We start from the raw sequence: 16,577 nt of genomic DNA, 5'->3' as shown, positions 1-16,577 counted from the left end.
GGCCAAATATAATGGCAGTGCTATATAGGGAACAGAAAATGAACCTAGTGCTATATTGGGAAAATTTTATCTTTCAGTGCTGAATAGGGAACCATATGTTCCGATACTAAAGGAAATTTTCTCTTTCAATAGAGAGAAATTTTAGTGAAAAAAAATCATCCAACAACTTTTTCAATTAAGTCACCAAATATTGCTATTCTCTATTATGATTGCTCATTAGTCAAGATAGGTAACGGGACTGGCTGTCCAAAGCATGTAGAAGCTATATAGAAACCGCTGGAGGTTAAAAGATACGGATCATGATTTTTATTTAAACGATCCTTCAAATAATGATTTAAAAAATTATGAAATAGTATTTTTCCTCGCAACAAATCATTTTCAGTCGGCTTGCAGCCGCAGAAACTGTCAGCCAAGCCGCTTGTAAATTTAGAAAAAATATTGGAGATGCTCTTTGGATCCAAAAATGAACTTGGATCAAAGAAGAAACTTTTGAAGGCCCGCGCTCCCATGTCGTCAGAGCTGGTGCAGTGGTGCTGCATCGCCACAGGTAGGGATGAAAACGGATCGGATACGAACGGATATCACTCATATTATATTTGTTTTCATATTTCTGTTCGGATTCGGATTCGGACACGGATAGCGTTCGGATACATATACGAATACGGATTGACTCGGTTACGGATACGAATAATGAGTATCGAATACGGTATGAATCGGATTCGGAGAAGGTCGGATACAAATATCTATTCGGATATTGAGTAAAAGCAGCATATATATATATATATATATATATATATATATATATATATATATATATATATATATATATATATATATATATATATATATCATACGTGCGCAAACCATTACACCACTCTATGAGTCCATAATCCATCTAGATTAAGCCAAAAGACTAAAGAGTAAAGCAACAAATAAGATAAAGATACAGATACATCATACATCAAACATCATACAAGCATCAATCTTCACGGCATGAGTAGAAATAGCCAAGCTCATGGCTTCATGGGTCTCATGGAGTCATGGTCATGGATTCAAGATCTACAATCCTTATATAGGTCATTTTTTCATTTGAGAAAGTTTGAACAAAATGTAGTTCAAATTTCACAAGTGTGTGACATAGTTTTAGAAAGTCTATACGAGATTCAAGAATTTGTGACTAGTGTTTGATAAAACTTTCTCAAATGGGAAAATGAGCTATGTAACAATTGTAGATCTTGCTGAGATGATCAAACTTGGTATTCAGAGTTTTTTCATCTGAGGTCATTTAGTGTCTCATTTGAGCAAGTTTGACCAAGTCAAATTTGGTCAAATGAAAAAACAACACTTTGACTCTAGTATTATGAACTCTAAATGACTTCAAATTGAAAAGTTTTGAATACCAAGTTTGTTCAACTCATCAAGCTCTACAATTGTTGTTTTGGTCAACTTTTCATTTGAGAAAGTTTGGACGGTTCAAATTTGTGATTTTTAAATTTCGACACCTACAAACTAGTTTTTTGAACTCTAGATTGTCTCAAATTGAAAAGTTTTGAATACCAAGTTTGTTCAGATCATCAAGATCTACAATCCTTATATAGGCCATTTTTCATTTGAGAAAGTTTAAATGAAATATAGTTCAAATTTCACAAGTGTGTGACATAGTTTTAAAAAGTCTATATGAGATTCAAGAATTTGTGACTAGTGTTTGATAAAACTTTCTCAAATGGGAAAATGAGCTATATAACAATTGTAAATCTTGCTGAGATGATCAAACTTGGTATTCAGAGTTTTTTCATCTGAGGTCATTTAGTGTCTCATTTGAGCAAGTTTGACCAAGTCAAATTTGGTCAAATGAAAAAACAACATTTTGACTCTAGTATTATGAACTCTAAATGACTTCAAATTGAAAAGTTTTAAATACCAAGTTTGTTCAACTCATCAAGATCTACAATTGTTGTTTTGGTCAACTTTTCATTTGAGATAGTTTGGACGGTTCAAATTTATGATTTTTAAATTTTGACGCCTACAAACTAGTTTTTGGAACCCTAGATTGTCTCAAATTGAAAAGTTTTGAATACCAAGTTTGTTCAGATCATCAAGATCTACAATCCTTATATAGGACATTTTTTCATTTAAGAAAGTTTGAACAAAATATAGTTTAAATTTCATAAGTGTGTGACATAGTTTTAGAAAGTCTATATGAGATTCAAGAATTTGTGACTAGTGTTTGATAAAACTTTCATAAATGGGAAAATGAGCTATATAATAATTGTAGATCTTGCTGAGATGATCAAACTTGGTATTCAGAGTTTTTTCATCTGAGATCATTTAGTGTCTCATTTGAGCAAGTTTGACCAAGTCAAATTTGGTCAAATGAAAAAACAACACTTTGACTCTAGTATTATGAACTCTAAATGACTTCAAATTGAAAAGTTTTGAATACCAAGTTTGTTCAACTCATCAAGATCTACAATTGTTGTTTTGGTCAACTTTCCATTTGAGAAAGTTTGGACAGTTTAAATTTTAGATCATTTCTCCATCAAGGTCGTTTGAATAATATCCGGATAATATCCGTTTGGAATATCCGGATATATCCGATACTTAATCGGATTATCCGATATCCGCCGGATATCGATGATATTACATCCGTATTTGATATCCGCCTAAGATATCCGTTTTATTATCCGTATCCGAAAAAAAATACGGATATCCGAGTAAGTATCCAGATAAATGTTCATATTTGTTCGGTCGAACGGACGGTCGAATAAATATCCGTACCGTTTTCATCCATAGCCACAGGGCCAGCGTCAATGCGCCAGTGGCTTCACCGCCTGTTTGCCTCCCACTTGACACTTGGCAGACAAACAAAGCTCTCAAGCCTCAAGCACCAACCGCCGGCCGGGGGCGGTGCTCACCGCACAGAGCCTCATGAGTCCGGTCCAATGTTACCCATGCAAACCGACACCGACGCAGGATGCGTGGTTGGCGCCAAAATACCTTGCTTCCTCCTTAAGCAACCAGGGAATGAGAGTTCTTGTTTGATACTGTAGGTCTTAAAAAAAAGGCTGTGGCATGAGAGCAAATCAGAGTTGGACATCTTTTGTGATAGCCATACCATATAGACGGACTGAACGGAATAATTGTTATTGTTTAGTTTTGACGATAACATATATAATAACGGTAGGGCAAACTCACCTGTGCACGTGGCGCGTATTATATACGCAGAGGTAGTTGTTAAGGCCATATTCGCTTGAACTTATCAACTGGTTTATCAGTCAGAATCTACAGTGTTTTTCTCTCACAACAAAACAGTTTCAGTCGGCTTTAATGCTAGCCAAACATGTCCTGTTGTGAATGAAAAAAAGCTTGATGATGGTGTCTATGGCAAGAATATCAATTGTGTTAAGGTCTATCTGCCGAAATGCCTGATACTGGCAAAACCGGCTATCGGTCATTTCGACTGTTCTAGTCATATTGATACCGACAAAAAAAAACAAATAACTCTAGCCTGATGTAAAATTTTACACTCTGTCTACACTTCAGGTGCCTGGAAAATGGCTGAGATTTTAGGGGACAGTTTAATTTTCTGATTCGGGGATGGGGTTGCGTGCTGGAGGATGAGGGCACTTTTATACCTGGTATTTCTTGCGACCATCAAAAAAACACTTGCAAGATTAACTAGACACGTGCACTTCTCTATTGATGTTGAGACCATAGACTATTTTGTTATTGTTTAACTTTAGAAAAAATTGTGTTTTGCTATTCTTCTCCGAACCATTTATTTTGCTGCGGGCTCCGTAGTCTCAATATGGAGTACCTTTATTTAAGTCGGTGGTAACTTTTTTTTCACGATTCTGCTAGCGCGGGTGGGCGCACTGATGTGGCGCAGACGGGGAGGAGAAAAAAAAAAGTCACTACAGTAAATGAACAGCAGTGGTTGTACCACCGTGTTTTGTAAGGCGTCTAACACAATGGTTCAACAGTGTTTGTACAGTGCTAGCGGTGAGCGAGCAGTGATTAACATAGTACAATCAACAGTGTTTGCCACAGTTGCTATAGTAACCGAATAGCGGAGGAGGCAGGGATTTATTCCTGAGGGTTACTTAATTATATTTGGAACACGAGATTTTTATTTCTATGTGTTTTTCTATAAAGTTAAACTGAAATAATTTATGTCAATTCCTGTGAAATTTCAATGTTTTCCCATGAAAACGCTGGAGAGCCACGTATCATTATATTAAGAATTAAGAAGAAAGGGAATACGTTTTTAGCACTCTTTTAGACAGGCTTTAATAGGGAAATAGGGAATAAGTTGTTAGAGTGGAATAATCTCGTAGCAAGAATTACAAAAAAATAATTTATGAGAAGAAAGGGATACCTTTTTTGGATTTTGAAAAATAATTATTATTTCATAGTAAATTACATCAGTCTTATAGGAAATTTGGCATTTAATGATACCACTAAAAACTATTTTTTTGTGGTTCCTAAAGAGAGGAGTGATTTAACCTAAGATAATTTACCAAGAAAGAATTGGAGCGAGAACAAATCACATGTTTTGTTGTAGAGATGAAACACCTCTTCTTTGATTGTACCTATGCTAAATTCTTTTGGCAAACAATTTATTTGGTTCTAGGTCACGACCTTCATTAAATATTCTTGATTTTTTTAATGGATGGTTACAAGCATGGGGGCAAATAAAATACATTGCTAGTATAGTATTATTAAGGAGGTGCTACCATCTGTTAGACAATATATGCCTTACAAGAAAGGAAATGATTTTTTTTTTAAGTTTTAACAATTGTCGTCTAAAAACTTTTCTGCTGCTCCTATTTAGGGGAACACACTAGCTTCACCATTAGGCGCTGCTACACTAGCATCAACAAAACAGGGAGCAAATCTTCTAAGTTTATGGTGTGCTAGAAACATTCGCTATGTAGAATTGAGCTTTGAGGTGGATGCTATATTGGTTTTGTTTTAAGTTAATGTAATAGGTGATCTGATTCTCATAGTTATAAGGGATGATGATGCTAGATGTTATTCCTTTATAAAAAAGGACAGAAGACTTCTTATTAATCGCAGTCTATTTATTCACCTTCAACACAACGGATACAACTGTCTGCATAGGTCACCAACAGGACACGTCGCAATGTCGCAATATTACGCGTGCATCAGCTTGTAGATTCTTTTTGCTCTATGCATAATTTAGCATTTATTTATTTAATATATCATTTCATAAGCTAGCTTGTCAGCCAATTGCATTGCGTGCTTCACACCTTCATATTGGAAGTCTCGCCCCAGCTCCAGCAAGCATAAAGACAGTCGACAGAGAGAGAGAAAAAAAACATCCTTTTGTAACAAACGCAGGCGCAGGGTCATTCCCATTTCCCATGGTGAAGCTCGCGGAGAGGCTGAGGGCCTTCTGCAGGAACCGATGGCTGGTGTTGGTGGCTGCAATGTGGGTGCAGTCCATGGCCGGCATCGGCTACCTCTTCGGCGCCATCTCGCCAGTGCTCAAGGCCAGCCTCGGGCACAACCAGCGGCAGGTGGCCGCGCTGGCCGTCGCCAAGAACATCGGGGGCTACGTTGGCGTCGTCGCCGGCACGCTCTCGGCCGCGCTGCCGGGGGCGTGGGCGATGCTGCTCATGGGCACGGCGCAGAACCTCCTCGGCTACGGCTGGCTCTGGCTCATCGTCACCAGGCAGGCGCCGCCGCTGCACCTCTGTATAGTGAGTGACATCCTCTGCTTGTGTTGGTTCTTTTTTGGTTGCATGCATCCTCTGCTTGTGTTGCGTTGGTCCTTTTTTTGGTTGCTGTTTGATGAAAAATGGAATCTTTTATATATCATTACTGCTCTATTATTCATTGGCTGATGATCACTCTATTTTTTGTTTATTAATTCATCAATAAGCTAGTGTTATGAGGATCTATTACTTTTTTAAAATTGAACTTTGGATACGAGACGTGTTTCTAAATTACAGCGCATGCTGTCAATTTTGTTGTCTGCTAAATTGCTCCATTCCTCGGGGACAACCGTTAAGATTGGTAAAAGCAAGTCCATCGCATATACGAGGAGCATGTTAATAATGAACAAAAATTCTTAAGCTTTCTTCCTTGTTGTGCTCAAAATGGTTAATTCTTCAGAAGTGATGCTAGCTCTCGGTCCGAAAACCCTAATGATGAGACGATGCAACTTATGTTAGAATGGTCTGTCTAAAGTCTGAACGGGAATAATAGTGATGATGATTTATGAGTTCTATAATCAGATGCTTGCTTCTCAAATTGACCAACCCACATAGATGTGCATTCCTTTCAACTATTATTTAGGTCGTCTTTGTCGATCACTTATGTGGGGGTCATATACAAATCTCCTTTTTTTACGGTTGTGCTACCACGCTCCGTCCAACCACCTACAGGGACAGCTAACCACTGCTACCTTTATTTGTCCATATTCAAATTGTTACCATCCTGAAATTTAGCATCGGAGATGTTAGGGTCTTATTCGTCCGTTCGGCTTACCTTCGTCTTGTTTTTTTTAGTTGGAACATTATTTTTCTCTTACAACAATTCAGCCAGAGCAGTGTTTTTTATCCAGTTTCAGCTAAGATTCAGCAAGCCGAACGGGGCCATTGGATCCAATGAGTTAACAAATTGCTAAAGTTTAGTTGTTAAGGATCCAAACAAGTGGACTAATGGGTGGGCTAAAGGTTAACCGAAACCCACTATAGTTGATAGTTCACATGTCCTTCAAAACCAACTGTCAGAGGCTAAAAGTGCTATATCTCATATTCTCTCTCCTCTCTCTTCCTATGTTATTAGTCCATGATCCAAACATGCATAGATTAATAACTAGTTGGCTAACTTTTAGATGGCTAACAGCTATTCCTAGTCCATCCAAACACAGTTCGTATGTTGTGTGCTAGTAGAGAGCTGTCTGTCTCGGTCTGCTTATGGGGTAACTAGTAGATCATCGTAGTTTTGTCTCCTGCTACATTGTTGTTGTCAATGTGATAAAAAGCACTTTATGTGACTCACATATAGTAAATTCAGTACACGTTAGGTGGATGGTGGAAACCGTATTCTAAACGATTGATTCACATAAGTGGCTGAGTTCAATGCCTGATTAGCACTTAGTGATCTCACGCAAATTATGTACTATCAAGTTTAACTTTCTGTGTTGGATGCGCACATGCACAGTGATCTCTTTAGAGTTGGAGAAGATGAAGCCAAAGTGCCAACTCGAATTGGGCAGAACAAAGCAAGCAACCCTAAAAAGTTTGAGGATAGGCTTTTTTTTTAAAAAAAAACTCGGTCGGTGGGGATGACCACCCTCACAACATTTTTTTAGAAAGGATGGCAAAAGCTTTGCCGCAAGTTTTATTAGACGATAAAAAGAGAAAAATAAAACCTGTACAAGGGAATTACAAACCTGATAGCTTTCACCAGGCGACTTGCCTGTCCCTCTCCCCAACTAACAACTACAAAGAAACAAAAAACGACTCCCTAAAAATCAAAGTAATTACAGCATTGCAACTAGTCGGATGATGGAAGGGGCAGGAAACCACAACAAAGGAGAAGGAAGAAACGTGAGCAGAGGTACTAAACTCCTATTCTGATTGAGTCCCCTGATCTTGTGTTGCCATCGCTAAGCAATATTGTGTGATATCATCCTTACATAGGGAAGCCACTTGTATCGGTGGTAGGTTTTGCTGTTGGAAAATCCTTCTATTTCGCTCTTTCCATATATTCCACCAGAAGTAGATTAGAATTCCGTCCACTTCCTTTCTATGGTTCTTATCAATTTTACGCCGGCATCTCAACCAAAAGGAATAGATTGATCCTACTTCGCTCACTGTATCCAACACCGATAGATTGAACCTGTCAGGTACCTTAGAACGGGGTACCCCGAGTGAACAATCAAAAGGGTCGCTAAAGTCCCATCAAAAGATAAAGCTAGAAGGTAAGCCGCGGGCCCCTCACCCGCAACGACCGAGCCCACCAGGCCCCCCGCCTCACCTTGAGCCTCGCGCAGGAGGTCTCAGAACCCTGACGTGAATTCCACCTCGCGCGAGGCTCACCATGGAAGGCCTCGGCAGGGGGTGCATTCTCCGTATCACGCGATGCCTCTCGCGGCATGCCTCGGCAAGGAATCCGATCTCCGTCTCGCGCGAGGCCTCATTCTCCGTGTCGCTCGAGCCCGGCTCGTCCGTAGCCCGTTGCCCCCCGCCTCGACCGACCCTCCAGACAACGCGTCATGTCTCATTAATGCTTCAACCACTCCCGCAATCTCAGCCGGACGATGGCTCAACGCCACAGAATGGCCGACAGGACCCGAGGTCGCATCAGCGCCATATCGATCGGGACAGGGCACGGTAGGGATTACCGACCACTGTGTCCTAGCGCTGTGTCCACGATCAGCGCCATACCAGCCGGAACAGGGCACAGCGGGGATTACCGGCCACTGTGTCCTAGCGCTGTGTCCACGATCAGCGCCATACCGACCGGGACAGGGCATGGCGGGGATTACCGGCCACTGTGTCCTAGCGCCGTGTCCACGATCAGTGCCATACCGGCTGGGACAGGGTACGGCGGGGATTACCGGCCACTGTGTCCTAACGCTGTGCCCACGATCAGCCGCCCACTCGAGGCCTCGGCACTGTACACCAAGGTCTCGGCTATCTTGGGGTTCGTGCCTACCGAGACCCCTCCACTGCGGTGCAGCCTCAGCACCGACCAAGTCTTGGCCTCGTGCATAGTCCGTCCACTGTGGCTTGCACGATCATCGCCGCACCCACTCCGAGGCAGTCCCAGGGCTCCCATGACGCACAGGATCGGATGGGACGACCACGCCGCCCCAGTGCTCTAAGGACAGACCACTCCGACGACCACGCCGCCACAGGAACAGGCTACAGGGCCTGGACACGCCACCTCTGTTCACACGACACCGTATAGTTAGCTCATGTACCGTCCTCGTCCTCCCTTTGGGCTATAAAAGGAGAGGACTTGGGCCATTTTAGAAAGAAAAAGAAGGAGAACACCTGGTAACGCACGCACATATCCTAGCCGCCTGAGAGCAATGTCTCAGACGGCCCTCGCGACACCCTGCTGAGACCTAGGACTAGCTCCCTCTCTCCCCCCCTACTACGAGCACTTCGGTGCAAGGAATACAAGATCAATCTTTCAGACTGGACGTAGGGCATCGATTGCCTGAACCAGTATAAACCTTGTGTCTCATTGCATCACCATCCGGAATCGGGAGCACGCAGTTCAAATTCACTGGTTGGTTGAGGACCCCCCGGTCCGAAACACTGATAGTTGGCACGCCAGGTAGGGGTCTCTGCATGTCAGTTTCGTCATCCCAGCAAGTTCCAGATGGCAGACCCCGTACGACCATTGTGTCTCGGCACGGTGGTTTGGTTCGGGAGCCTAGAGTTCATGTCTCTAGGGCATGAGTATGACATGGTACTCCTCACTCCTCGAGCCCCACCAACCGACGATGAAGTCACGCACCGGCAGCCCAGGCACAGGCAGCGCCCGGGAGGCCACTCTCGCCGCGCTCGCCAGGCACGACGCGAGCATGACCACCCCGACGCTATGTGAATCCAGGACGGCACGCCGCTCCCCGCCGATATCCTACGCACAGCTGTTGGCATGGGGTCCCTGGCTGGGGACCTGTCTGGCCTGAGCTTGGACAAAGGAAAATCGCCGGTGGCGCGCGGTGATGCCCAGTCATCAAGATCCGCTCCACCACACCCTGAGGAGCCAATCCCGGTGGAGCAGAGTCTGGCGACGGCACCATCCCCATACCCCTTTGGGTTGAGAAATGCCGCCGCCTCTTATGCCTACGCTTACACTGCCGCTCACGAGGATCCCTCAGAGCGCCGCCAGCGCTTCGGCCTCGACCTAAGCACCCACGCCGACTCCTCGGATGAGGATGAGGCATGGCCCAGAGTGGATTTCTCCAGACTCCACGACCCTAGGGCTTTGCGCCAGTTCTTGGCCGCAAGCGACTACTGCTTTGGCTACTCCGACTCCGACAACAAAGGCACTTACGAGCCCACTCATGAGTGTTTTCACGTCGGGCTCAGGATGCCGAGGGCGGGCAAAGAGGACAAGGGGGTAGGTAGCCGTTCCCCGCTTCGCCTAGGTGCGGGCGCCGCCACGCCCCCACGTAATGTCCTGCCGGCCGCATGAAATGAGAACGTCGCTCTTGCATGACCTCAGCGCCCAGACCTAGAACAGCTCCGTGAGCTCTAGGCCAAGGTCGAACAAGACCAACTCCTTCTGCAGTAGCTTCGAGACTCTCTCGAACAAGAACAGTGAGGTCGCGGCGAAGGCGGGGGAGCCCGACGGAGGGCCCGCGATGTGCATCACCGCATCCACGACGACGAAGGGAGTGAGCAACCCCCAGTCTTCAATCGCGCTAGCCAGAATGTCGCGGCTGTGGCAATGCTGGTCCGCGTAATGCCCGAGCCTTCTACCACGGAGGGGCGGCGGGTCCGCGGTGAGCTCCGGGATCTCCTAGAGACTGCCGCGGTTCAGCAGGCCGAGAGTTCCGCCTCCCGACGGCACGGGGGCGCCTCGAACCTGCCCATGGCACCGCCTCGGTAGGATAGGGAAGCCCTAGCTCGTCCCGAGCCCAACTGAGCATCGATAGCCCATAGGGTCCCCGTGCTTCTAGACCACCTCGGCAATCGACGTGAGGTACAGGGAGACCATGAGGTGGTCAGCAGGCGACGACGCCACGACAACGAGGGGCCCGCTCAGGGATACCACCCACATCGAGGCGGTCGCTATGACAGTGGGGAGGACCACAGTCCTTCCCCTGAACCGCCAGGCCCTTGGGTCTTCAGTAGGGCCATCCGCGCTGCACTTTTTCCCGCCTGGTTTTGACAACCAGCCAATCTCGCGAAGTACAGCGGCGAGACCAACCCTGAACTCTGGCTCACCGATTACCGCCTGGCCTGCCAGCTAGGTGGCGCGGATGATGACCTGCTCATCATCCACAACCTCCCCTTGCTCTTGTCGGACTCAGCGCGAGCCTGGCTTGAGCACCTTCCTCCCTCACAAATCTACGACTGGCGTGACTTGGTTAGGATCTTCGTCGGGAACTTCCAGGGCACATACGTGCGCCCTGGGAACTCCTAGGATCTTAAGAGCTGCCACCAGAAGCCGGACGAGTCTCTTCGAGACTTCATCCGGTGCTTCTCCAAACAATGCACCGAGTTGCCCAGCGTCGGCGACTCAGAGATCGTCCAGGCTTTCCTCACCGGCACTACCTGCTGAGACCTGGTTCAAGAGTTAGGGTGGAACGTGCCGCGCTCTGCTGCCGCACTCCTCGACATCGCCACCAGCTTTGCCTCAGGTGAGAAGGCTGTTGGAGCCATCTTCCCCGACAGCGACACCAAGAGGAAGCGGAGGGACGAGGCCCCTAAGGCCTCAGCCTCCCACCTCCCCAAGAGAAAGAAAAAGGGGCGCCTAGGGAAGCAGGAGGTCCTGGAGGCTGATCTGGTCGCGGCCGCAGAACGCAAGAACCCCCGAGGCTTCAAAGGCCCTAGGCCTTTTGACGATATTGTTGATGCAAAAGTGGATCTACAAACACAAAGGGCTAATACCCGAATCGATATCCAAAGCATGCCAGTCGATTTGACCTATTAATCGACAAGGATGAAGATACAAGCACTTTGGTCCTGACAACAGCGATACACCCGGAAGTCACGGCCAAGAGGTACTCACACGGAACTCGAGAATCGCCGAAGGTCGCACTGAAGCTATGCAACTCGCCGAATCAATGAGAACTCGTAAAAAAGGAAAAAATATGCAAATTGACGAAGTCGCCGAAAAGTAAGTAGATGCAAATAGTAGTAAAAATTGGTTTTGATATTGATTGATATATATATTATATTGCCCCTCAATCTATATTTATACCCTGATCTAAAGAGACATAACCAAACACAACTAGGACACCAAGTCCATATCAAAGGAAACACGCGACTCTTGCATGAGTCATACTCTAATAAATATAGAAAAGGAAATCAACTCCTATCTATTTCCCTGTCCGCCTCGATTACGATGGAAATCTCACTGACCTCCTTTCCATCGGCATACTTCCTGTTTCATCGGTAGTAGTCTTCAAGCCTTCCTTCATCGGCATCGACAATAACATCTCCAACCTTATCGGCAACGCCCGAGTCTAAATCAACCTCTCCATCGATCACCACCATTCATCGGCAACCATCTTTACAAGCTGATTTTCATCGGCTGTCAGTGTATACAGTAACTTTCCTCCTGCCGATTAGCCCACTCTGATCATTTTGACACATGCAAAAAACGGTGTCAACACATGCCCCCCAATTTCAGAGTATAAAACCATTAATGCTCCAAAATTTACTCCAGATAACGTTTGCCTTCGCCCAATTACTGTAACTCATCCTTCAAGCCAAAACTTGATCTGTTATCAAATCTAATCAAATCTAATCCTGATTCACGCACCTCAATAAATATCGCACAATTGCCAACCACTCTTGCCTTGATTATGGTTAAGATACCGAAACAATAATCCATCGGCAAGATCCTAACATAATAATGCCGCCACTTTCAGAATTAAAATATCCTGTACCAATATATCTTCCAAGTCATGATTACTTGCCATCAACTCATCTGTACAATCCCCTAATTATCGTGCGAACAGTTACCATATCCATCTGAACCACCTCAACCTACATGCGCGCGACATAGAGATAAGTCCAAAATACCCCTACTCCAAGCGGCTTATAAATAGATTTCTCCGGAACGCTCATCTTCTACCCTCAGACTCCAATCTTTGACATTTTCTCTTTCCAGCGGTGACTCCAACGAACAACTGCGTGACCTCAACCAACAAGAACTCTTCTCCAGCATCATCCTCGACGTCCCTGCGGTTCGTTCCACTTCCGTTACCTTTTACCTCGATTCCTCTGGTCTTTGCGAGTTCATACAGTTGGTAATTTTTCTTTTCTTTTGTTCTTCGGATCCTCTAAACTTAGGAACTGCGCAACAAATTAGTTATTCCAACCGATCAGCCGCATGTCCAATGCCTAGGACCAATGGGCAACCTAGATCCAACTGATCTGATTAATGCAGAGGTTAATAGAATCCCCTTTAGAGCCCAAAATTTCTCTCTGAATTTATGGAAAGATACATTCCGATCTTGGCCCAAAACCACCAAAGGGTGGAAAGATTGGTACTTGAGGGTTAATAGGTTGATGCAAGTACACTGGGTAGAACGGAAGCTAGACCAATGCATTAGGCTATCTATTGCCGATATGCAAAAGAATGAGTCAATGATGATTGCAGCTGCTTAGTTCTGGTCAGACACAACAAACACTTTTATGTTTGGACATGGCCCAGCTACTCCCACACTTGCCGATGTCTACATGCTCACTGGCTTGGATATTTCAACTGCCGATGAAGGCTCCATCTATGGCAGAAAATCTGAATATAGGGTGAATACCCACAACATCGGCGGTTGGACAGGATACATTCAAGAATGCCAGAAGACCAGGACAGTTAACCAGAGGGAACATGCCACATTCTTAAATATGTGGTTAGAAAAATTTATCTTCTGTGGTCGATCAGTAGGACCAACCAACACCTTCCTCCCCGCGGCTAAACTCTTGGCCAATGGTGTAAGGTTCCCTCTTGGCCGATACCTTCTGAGCTCCACTTATCATCTTCTTCATCAAGTGTCTCAGAAACTTTTGCTTGGCGAACCCATCGGCAACTTAGGAGGCCCGTGGTGGTTTATCAACATGTGGTTGAATACCCATATGCACAAATGTTTGCAATGGGACTTCTTTGCCCAACAATTCCCACGAGAAATTGCTGAAGACCATGTACTTGGGGATGAGGAATCGGCAACACGCTCACCCCTCAATTTTGGTGAAGCCATAATTGTCCTCCCTGGAACAGAGGCCAATGAAGACCAGATCGGCAGATTCTTCCAAAGCTTCTACAATAGTCTTTCTCGTGATCATAGGGCCTGGGTACCTTATATTGACGAAGAAAACAGATTCCCCCTTCTTTTCAACTTTGCCGATGACACTCTGAATCAGGATAATGAACTCATGATGGCCATCATTACTCCCAGGGCAATCCCAGTAAACACATTCAGTAGCGGGAAAAACACCAATATCACGTATGAGTTTTACAATCCATCGGCAGTATCCCGTCAATTGGCTTTTAGGCAACTGCCAATCAAACTTTGTTTTGCTGATGTGATCAAACCTAGAGAAACAATCACCTGTGGAACAGATTAGAGCAGTGTAGTGCGACTCTCCCCCGATGCCGATACTACAGATGTCGATCTATCCATCTAGACACCAGTATCTTTCATCACCGAATCATATAAGCAATGGTGGCGAGAGTGGAGGGAACAACTATTTGCAACATCTGCTCACACATATCGGCACATGATTGACCCTGAATATGCCATCCCTGATGACGCAGTAAGTTTCTTTTAACTCCCTTCTGCTTTTTCCTTTCATATATCGGTAACTAATTTTCTCGTGACAGGTTAACAACCCAGCACCATCTATGAGCAAAAGTGGAAAACCCTTCGATCTTCGGCCTGTCTCCCCGATATCACCGATCGGCTACAACGCCCCCACCTTAGCTGCTTTGACTCACCAGAAGACCCGTGCCAAGACCATCACCTCCAAGTCCAAATTGGCTACAGCTAGGGCCACTCCATTGGCTGCTGCTACAACCCTAGTCAAGGCATTCAAGGTAACAACCCTGTTTATTTCTACTCATGCCGATCACAAATTGTATTAACATTAATCATCAGGGTGTAAGAGCCACTGCTGGATCGTCATCGGCAATTCCCCCGATATCAAGCACCACTTCTTCTGACAAACCTTCAGAGGTATCCCTTTGATTTCATATTTTATCTGTTAAATATCATACCTTACACTTGTTTTGCAGCAACAAATGGGTACATCAGCAAGCGTACCAGATGTCCAAGCTTCACAACCAACAAGTGCTGATGCCCCCTAGCCAACCGTTGCTGATGCCCAAGCAAAGCGCAAAGCCTTAACAGATGCCGAGGCACAGCCAAAACGATAGAAGTCCATGCCGATCCCCACATCTGCCCCAATGTCTGCAATTCACCCAGAATCAGTCGATGCAACCGAGCAAGCAGTTAATCCTCCTATACAGGACATACCATCGGTCATCATACCCCAAGAGCCAACCACCGATGAGGTCACAGAGGATATCCCATCGGCAAGCTCAGCCGATCCTCCACACGGCATACTCCAGGCTGCTTCCTCCAGCCAAGTACAGGAAATTGCCTTGAAACAGGTAAGCCAATTGACCTAATCGATTTATAATATTCATACTTATCCTTAACTGACCTCTTTTTCTTTTCCTCAGGAACAAGACTCCCCAAACAACCTATTTTCCTTTGCCATTGACATTTCTGACGATGATGGAGAGGAAACAAGTTCTTCCCTTGCACTAGGAACAATATCGGCAGAAACTAAGTCCAAGTTGGAAGCTCTCCTGAACTTGTTATAGCAGGATACCACCCAACTGGTAGATGACTTGAACCCCGCAAAGGCAATTTTCAAAACAATCCATGGCCAGGTCCCTGCCGATATTGAAGAAGTACTCTTCCCAGTAGCCCATTTAGAAAGCCGCCAACTGCAATATCAACGGGCTGCTCAACGCATTGCCGATAGAGCAGCTCAGGCTCAACTCAAAGAAGAGATGCTACAACTGAAACAGATTGCCAATGAGAAGCACAAGGGCATCGGCAACTTGCAGACTTCGAGCGTTGAACTTAAGCAGAAAATCTTAGATTTATCGGCAAAGAAGATGGCTCTATTGGCTGAATTGAAAGAAGTCGAGGCAGCCTTAACTCATGCTCAATAAGAAGAAAGCCAGCTACCCAATGCCATCAAGGCTCTTCAACAAGAAAGAGACATCCAGGCTCGCAAAGCCTTGGCCATGAAGAAAAAACTTAAGCCTGTGAAGGGTGCTGCCGATGAAGATATCAAAGAAATGAAGGAAGCCGACCAGATTCGCCTGCGTGCGATATTGGCTATCCAATCCTTGTTAAACTTATAAACCTTGCCTATTGCATCGGCACTTTATGAGACATTGACATCCTTGTATAATTCTAGCCGATAGGACTGTTATCGGCACTTATACTTTTATGCATCCATCTAGATACTAGGGTAATATTTCTTTAAATATTTTCCATTTAATGCTCTGGGAAACATGACCCCTTCGAGGGTCTCTAGAATATATGCATTACCAGGAACAGACTGATTTATCCGATATGGACCTTCCCAATTAGGAGACCACTTTCCAAACTTTGAACTTTTAGTCCCAATCGGTAAAATCAATTTCCAGACCAGATCTCCATCGGCAAACTCCTTTACCTTCACCTTCTTGTCATACCATCTGGCTACTCTTTTCTTATTTTCTTCGATGCTAACTAGAGCCCTTAACCGATGACCCGCCACATCTTCCAACTCATCCTTCATAAGAGTATCATAATCATCGGCTGTCAGCTGATTTTGAGAACGTATTCG

General features: G+C 45.0%; 1 protein-coding gene and 1 pseudogene across 1 annotated transcript; both read left to right on the top strand.

Annotated features, from left to right (window-relative positions):
• Positions 1-5,375: 5,375 nt before the first annotated feature.
• The window catches only part of LOC136494547 (protein NUCLEAR FUSION DEFECTIVE 4-like), a 51,139-nt pseudogene continuing 39,937 nt past the window's right edge, over positions 5,376-16,577 (top strand).
• Positions 14,433-15,926, top strand: LOC136490676 (uncharacterized). Its single transcript, XM_066486878.1, has 5 exons — positions 14,433-14,483; positions 14,551-14,763; positions 14,825-14,902; positions 14,962-15,339; positions 15,412-15,926. The coding sequence occupies exons 1-4, from the start codon at positions 14,448-14,450 to the stop codon at positions 15,031-15,033; spliced, it is 399 nt and encodes a 132-aa protein (XP_066342975.1). The 5' UTR covers positions 14,433-14,447; the 3' UTR covers positions 15,034-15,339; positions 15,412-15,926.

This window comes from Miscanthus floridulus, chromosome 11 (assembly GCF_019320115.1).
Source record: "Miscanthus floridulus cultivar M001 chromosome 11, ASM1932011v1, whole genome shotgun sequence".
Classification (NCBI taxonomy): domain Eukaryota; kingdom Viridiplantae; phylum Streptophyta; class Magnoliopsida; order Poales; family Poaceae; genus Miscanthus; species Miscanthus floridulus.
The sequence above is the reverse complement of the archived record's forward strand: the minus strand, read 5'-3'. Positions and strand labels throughout refer to the sequence as shown.

What these genes read in the sequence shown, in the direction of transcription:
- LOC136490676 (XM_066486878.1), top strand. Translation starts at nt 14,448, where the DNA reads ATGATTGACCCTGAATATGCCATCCCTGATGACGCA. An exon ending in CCCTAGTCAAGGCATTCAAG is followed by an intron (nt 14,764 to 14,824) that starts GTAACAACCCTG and finishes ATTAATCATCAG; the next exon opens with GGTGTAAGAGCCACTGCTGG. An exon ending in CTTCTGACAAACCTTCAGAG is followed by an intron (nt 14,903 to 14,961) that starts GTATCCCTTTGA and finishes CTTGTTTTGCAG; the next exon opens with CAACAAATGGGTACATCAGC.